Source organism: Sinocyclocheilus anshuiensis, unplaced genomic scaffold (assembly GCF_001515605.1).
Source record: "Sinocyclocheilus anshuiensis isolate Anshui unplaced genomic scaffold, SAMN03320099.WGS_v1.1 scaffold112, whole genome shotgun sequence".
In the NCBI taxonomy this organism is placed as follows: domain Eukaryota; kingdom Metazoa; phylum Chordata; class Actinopteri; order Cypriniformes; family Cyprinidae; genus Sinocyclocheilus; species Sinocyclocheilus anshuiensis.
This window is the reverse complement of record NW_015557175.1, coordinates 2,787,502-2,794,367: the sequence shown is the minus strand read 5'-3', so window position 1 is coordinate 2,794,367 and position 6,866 is coordinate 2,787,502. Positions and strand designations below refer to the sequence as shown.

The 6,866-nt window shown below is 37.6% G+C and overlaps 3 protein-coding genes across 4 annotated transcripts in view; 2 read left to right on the top strand and 1 right to left on the bottom strand.

The window, feature by feature from the left end:
* LOC107678432 (AT-rich interactive domain-containing protein 5A-like) overlaps nucleotides 1–1,669 on the top strand; it is a 15,667-nt gene extending 13,998 nt beyond the window's left edge. For both annotated transcript variants that reach the window (XM_016473692.1, XM_016473691.1), the window contains exon 8: nucleotides 1–1,669. This exon ends at the window's left edge or, in 1 of these variants, runs on beyond it. In XM_016473692.1, the coding sequence (XP_016329178.1) occupies nucleotides 1–903 (903 nt within the window). In that variant the 3' untranslated portion in view covers nucleotides 904–1,669.
* A 160-nt stretch (nucleotides 1,670–1,829) lies between these two features.
* LOC107678381 (cytochrome c oxidase subunit 5B, mitochondrial-like) lies at nucleotides 1,830–5,964 on the bottom strand. Its single transcript, XM_016473618.1, has 4 exons — nucleotides 5,940–5,964; nucleotides 2,757–2,827; nucleotides 2,564–2,663; nucleotides 1,830–2,411 (listed from the first exon to the last, which is right to left on the bottom strand). Exons 1-4 carry the CDS (start codon nucleotides 5,962–5,964, stop codon nucleotides 2,299–2,301), a joined length of 309 nt encoding a protein of 102 aa, XP_016329104.1. The 3' UTR covers nucleotides 1,830–2,298.
* The window catches only part of LOC107678389 (DNA replication complex GINS protein SLD5-like), a 6,774-nt gene continuing 5,820 nt past the window's right edge, over nucleotides 5,913–6,866 (top strand). Inside the window, exon 1 of the mRNA XM_016473629.1 lies at nucleotides 5,913–6,207. Coding sequence (XP_016329115.1) covers nucleotides 6,109–6,207 — 99 coding nt within the window. The 5' untranslated portion in view covers nucleotides 5,913–6,108. The remainder of the gene's footprint in view (nucleotides 6,208–6,866) is intronic.

Here is a 6,866-nt window from a genome sequence, read left to right as displayed (position 1 = left end):
TCTTCCGATGTCTTACCCCTCCCCATCTCCTCTCCATCTGGCTCCTTGTCCCGTAGCCCCTCTCCTTGCTCTGTCTCCTCTGAGGACTGTATAACCGTGACGACCCAGGAGTCTCCTTCCAAAGAAACCGAAAGTAAGACACCTTCTCGTTTGTCTGCTCTCCCCACGTCCAAGGCTGCTAGCACAGGAGTTTGCAAGCCTCTTGGATGTTACCCCAACAGCAAAGAACTTGCCAACTATCACCGCAACCATTACAGGGATTACCTGCCAGGTGGCCCACCCCATTCCGAAAAGACCCAGAGGAGTCTTTTGCCATGGACCCCGGATGGTAAATCCAGCACCAGACTTACATCCTACAGGATGCCTTCACCTGCATACACCAGACCCTGCTGGGTCCCTCATGCCTCCAGCTTCTCCAAGGTCTTACCACGAGATCCTTGCAGACCTGTGTCACTACAGCCCACTTTTAAACCACACATGTCCTACCACCAGCACCTCCTAAAGAGGCCCATCACCGATGAAGCCTACTTCAAGAAGATACCAGTGGGCTCTCCACTTCGCATTATGGACAGGAAAGAGAAAGCAAAGACAGTGTTGCCCAAGCCTCTGCCTACCCAGCAGTTATTCTTCCACCCTCATCCCGGTATAACAATGCCCTACCTGCCAACCATAGAGCGATATCGGGCAGACTTAAACGAACAGTTGAAGGCTCTACCTCTTCAACATGTATTTCTTCCAACCCATCTAACAATACCTCCTGCTCAGACCCACTCGATGCATTGCCCGCCAGTGGGCACCCCTTTTCCTGGGTCTTACGAGGCTGCTTTGCCCTCCTACCCTTACCCATTACCCATCTGGCATCCACCTGCTGGGTACAACATGGCAGGCCTGCAGCCATACTGAACGATTCTGAAACAACTGGTTGTTCAGATCTATAGGTCAACGTGAAACCAAAATTGATGTTTACTTTCTCAATACAGACTTCTTCACATGTTAGTAGAAAACTGAAGGATCAAGTCAATTTTCTTGATCAATTTTCAGGATAATTTTACATGAAGTAAAATGGGTTGCAGGGTGTTTCATGTTCATTTTAAAAACTAATGCTAACTGAAGGAGTTACATACATGGTCCTGTAGCTCAGCTGGTAGAGCATGACACTTGCAGCTGCAAGGTTTTGGAATCAATTCCCAGTGTATACACAATACTGATAAAATGTAGCAGTGAATGCACTGTAAATCACTTTGGATAAAAGCGTCTGCCAAATGCGGTTAAAATGTAAATGCTACATGTTGATATGTTCATCAGTGTATCTATATCTGCAAAAGAGAATAGCCTCCTAGTTGATGTGGAATAGGTATAAATAATCTTTTTAATGCCATTCTTCGTATGAATACCAATTACTTTGTGGTACAATTCAGGGTCCAATGTGAATAATCAAGTTTCTTGTATCTTGATAAATAATTTCCAGGGTTGGTCTGGCTCAAATAGGAATATTCACATAAGGGTACATCCTAGAAATTGTTTTTTTTACATTTATATCACAGTCTCAAGGCCCTCGACAAGACCAATGTGTTTGACAACACACCAATAATGTGAAACATGTCTGTAATGTATAGTTGTACATTGCATACTGAATGTAAAAAATATTTTTGTATAAAATAAATGTCAAGATCATGTCAGGTCTTCAAGACACTTCCTGTGAATCAACTGCAAAGATTCTAGCAATGAGATGCACACAAGACACATCAACACTACGTTTATTTTAAAGAATAGTTCAACAAGGAGAGCATTCAATCTCAAGACTTTCAAAGTAAATGGAACATATTTTGAGTCCCACATAATCAGGAATGTACTATCTTTGTCTAAACATTGAAAAATCAAAGACAACGCCTGTAGACATCTCTTTTGCAAGAATGTGCTAAAGTAACAGCTCATTTATGTAACAGGGCAAGGAATGCATTGCATTTGTAAGGAAAATCTGGAATGTTTAAGCAGCTGATACTGCACAGCAAACAACAGGGCATGTAAACTACTCCTCCAAAAATAATGAAACCAACATTCACAATTAGGAAAACCCTGCCGAATCTTGCGTTTCAGATTTGAAGAAAGCCTGTTTTCTTGATGTTAAATTGCTTTATCTGCTTTTGTGAAGCATCTAATGAGAAAGAAATAACAAGGCCCCTATAAAGTGCAATTCTATTCTTCAGAACAGGGAACATCGAAGGGGACTGTGCATTAATAAGAGTATCTATGGTGTTTGAGTCAGGATGGGAGTGTCTCTGCTGTGAAGTGTATATTTCAGTGGGGTAACTCGTGTGGAACAAGTTTGTAGTAAGTGCCACAGGATGGGCAGCGCTGGGCCTCTCCCTGATGCAACCAAAACCATACCACTGCAGTGTTGTCCTCTTCACCTTCATAAAACAGACACATATGTTAATGGGTTTGACCAAAGATCAATATGTTGTTGTTATGATGGCTCATACTGGTAAGAAACTCATAGAACTAATATGACTATACAATTTAACTGATATCAAAATGGTGGTTAAATTATACTATCACTTACAAACACAACCAACAATCCTCTTGTTGGTTATGGAGGGGACAATATGAGGGTCTTGTTTGGAGCCTGCGTACTCCTGCGGTTTTAAGATGCTATATGGATCCTAGTGAAGAAGACAGCATTGATTATTCACACAGCAGTCTTTATTTCACAAGAAGCCACAACAGAACAATAGAACACAGTACAAGACGCTTACAGTTCCTCTCTTTGACGCCTCCAACACAATCTTCTCCAGACCGGTGGCCTGCTCATCATCTGTGGGGATGCCTGAACTCACAAATTAATCATATTACAGACCATGTTTGCAAGGTGTACTGATGTTCACAAACATTATATTTTTGTTGTTCTCCACATTTTTTTTTTTTTTTATCATTTGGCTTGAACTACTTAAAGGTACTACTGGAAGCCTGATTCAGCCTCTTCATGAAAAAAATACTCATCAATTATTATTAAGTAAGTGACATACCAAGACATAATTATGAGTATGCCACGTCAAAATGATCACAAAAAGTAAAACTTATGAGAAAGCCATAGTTATGACATAAAAACCAATTCAAAATTAACTTTTTGGTCCTAATCTGAGTTATCATAATTATGCCTTCTTCAACGACAAAAGAATTATACCTTTGTTATGATTATTGATCTATATTGTACAGTTATGATGACATAAAACCTCATAAATATAATAAAAAAGATACACTTTTTTGGTCATCATTTCGAGTTATAATTACGACTTAAATTTAATTATGACTCAACGTTTATCTCATGAATGCATTTTTTGGATATCATTTCAAATTAATCTTAAAATTATGATTTACTGAATCATTTTTGGCTTATGTGGCAGATATTGGCATGAAACGCAAATCTATTTTTCCCTGCCATTATTGTTAGTATGCAACAAACTATTTCTATTTCCTGCAAGTGCAGCTGTGACTAAATAGGATGACAGCAAGATGAAGTACGAATTCACGGACAACTCTTCAAGGAGGAAATAACGATGAAGTTGTAGCGACAAAAGTGATACAATAGTTGCATTCGAGCCCGTGTAATTATCTACAGATGAACGTATATTTGAGGCGGAGGGTGAGAGATGCTGCTGCAAACAGGCGATATCACTATCGACCCAAGCTGTGTTTTCCAGCGCAAACCGTCCAAACACGCTCACACAATAAAGCCATTGATCGACCAGTCCCCTGACTAGAGCCGCAGCTGGCAGAGGCCGACGGCTGTAAACAGCAGCAGCAGCGCGAGTCGCTGATCTGTGATCTCAAAACAAGCGAGAGCGAGGTCTCTGCAGAGCAAAAGTGGGCGTTTCTGAATTTATTTATTTATTTATTACAGGGACAATGCATATTAATAAACATTTATGTCAATATGCCAGAGTTAGCCAGAAGGCTATTTTTCACCTGCAGTCCCTAGACAGATGGTAATAGTCACCCTAAAAGAAAGTAAAATTACATATTTACATAACAATAAAACAATTACAATACATTTAGTAAAAAGTACTATTGAGCTATGATGTACAATAGAAACACAACAGACCAACAATCAGACAAACATCAGACAAATACATGAACACATACACACACACAAAGCAAAAAAACCAACAGGGGGCAGCGAGAGCAGGTCTAGTAGTAAGCTAATGTTGACAGCTCTGATTATCAATGAGCCATTTCTTTAACTGGATCTTAAATGTACTATATATGTTTAGATTTCTAATATTTATGGGGGTGAGGTTCCACTCAGTAGCAGCTCGAACAGAGAAGGCGGTTTGGCCAAATACACTTTTCCTAAAGGGAATGATACAATCTCCCCTCGCTTGCGCCTCTCTTTTTTGTAGGTGTTTTTAAACTGCAGGGTGTTTCTCAATCATGCAATCACAATGATCCCCCTTACCTAACCCCACCCCTAAACATACGTCACTGTGACGCCAGCCAATCAGGAAACATGGTCTAAAAACGCCCCGATCTGGTAACTCCATAGAATACAAGAACTCATAGAGGTAACAGCATAGAATAAAACCAAATACAATAACAATCAGCATCAAACCTTAAGGGGATCCACAATACATGTAAGGCAAAAAAAAATAAAAAAAATTCCCATTACTTTCCTGCACAACAATTCTGAGCGAGACACTGCGCATGCGCCGCAGTCTGGACGACTGAAACAAAGGACAAGGAAAAACTTTTATATTGATAGAAATGTTCAAAATGTGTCCAGTCGGCAAAAGTATTATTATTATTAATAATACAAAGTGTTTTATATATGTATAACATGAAGTTTTAATATAAAGTTTTTTTTATTATTTTAATTTTCATTTAGAAAACAACATATGCAATCAGCATCTTGGGTTACAGTCTTGTGGAGACAGTATAAAACAATGTCTAAAATGTACAAAATACAATACAGTATAGTGCCGAGCGTGCAATGTTCATCTTTACACATAATATACAAATTATACTCAGTGCACAGTGTGTGCACCTAAATTGCAGTGTCCACATTTACAGAAGATTTGCCAGTTAAATATCAGTGTCTGGTACAGCATGTGAAAAATATCTGGTAATAGACATCAGTATACTGTAATAAAGAAAGAGGAGAATGATAAAGGAACAAAGAATCACGCAAAATTCACAAATACTGAGATTCTACTCAAACTGCATGTTTAGCTGAGTTCACAACATCTGCATTTTCTAAATATTTTCGATTGGGAACTAAAATTATAGGCCTATATTAAAATGTTATTATTAAATATATAAATATATCACTAAAACAAGCCTCTCGTCTCATCTTTATTAAAACACCTATCCTACAAAGGGTTGTTTCTGATGACTTTGATGTAACTTGCTCCTTCTGTGATCACCAAACTGAAAATGTGTTTCTTTTTTTGTTTTGGTATTGTATTTTATTACTAAGAACCTCTGAAAAAAACATAATGAGTGTTTTTTTTTTTTTTTTGTGGTATAATTCCTGATATCTTTTTGAAATATGGAAATGTTATTCTAGGATATACACATGAGAGCGAACAGTTAGATGTTTTTTTATTTATTCAACCTTATTTTGTTCCTGGCTAAATATTTTATACATAAATGTACATTTTGTAATTGCCTTTCTTTTGCATTTTTCTTGAAGATTTAAAACTCGTCAGAAAAAAAAGTGATTTGAAACATAACAAATGTGTTTGATTTCTGACTCTTCTTATAATAAAGCTGTAAAAACTTTGAATCTGTTCAAAAGTTACATTATTGTCTTGCTCCCTGGCATATGTTATACTGGCATTCTGTTACATTTGTTTATAATAATAATAATAATAATAATAATCGATTCTTTATGAAAACACCTCATCTTTGTTTTGACTTACGCAGACTTACGCAACTCTAACCGGCTTGAGGACACGCTGACGCCATCACGTTGATGTTTTTTGGCGCGAAATTCCCCGTCAGACGGTTCCGCGGTGGTCGAGCGCGGGAATGTAAACAGCGCAGAGTTCGGGATTAGTTTCGCGTGTCTTGTGGAGTTTGTTGGCGGCTGCAGAGTGTCAGGACTCAAGGATGGCAGACGGACCGTCGGACGCCAGTGACCTGAGCGCAGGAGAGGAGAGCCGGGAGGAGGTGATGACCCCGGCGGAGCTCATCGCCAGACTGGAGGAGGTGCTCAGATCAACACAGTGCAGTGTTTTCAGACAAGCTCACGGTCAGTTTGAAGTCAGATGACAGTACACTGCTGTTCAGAAGTTTGGGATCAGTACGATTGTAATGTGGTTTAAAGAAGTCTCTTCTGTTCAAGGCTGCATTTATTTGATCAAAAATACAGAAAAAAACTGTAATATTGAGAAATATTATTATAATTTTAAGTAACTGTTTTCTAGTTGAATATATTGTAAAATGTAATTTATTCCTGTGATGCAAAGCTGAATTTTCAGCATCATTACTCCAGTCTTCAGTGTCACATGATCCTTCAGAAATCATTATAATTTGCTTAATTATTATCAATATTGGAAACAGTTTTGCTGCTTAATATATATATATATAATTTTATTTAATTTTTTGGAACCTGTGATTATTTTTTCAGGTTTCTTTGATGAATAAAGTTTATGTAAAATAATATTTTCTAACAATATAAGTCTTTATTTTCACTTTTGATCAATTTAACACGTCCTTGCTGAATAAAATCATTCATTTCTTTAAAAATAAAAAAATACTGACCCCAAACTTTTGAATGGTAGTATATATTGTTACAAAAGGCTTCTATTTTTAATAAATACTGTTCTTTTTAACTTTTTATTCATCAAATAATCCTGAAAAAAGTA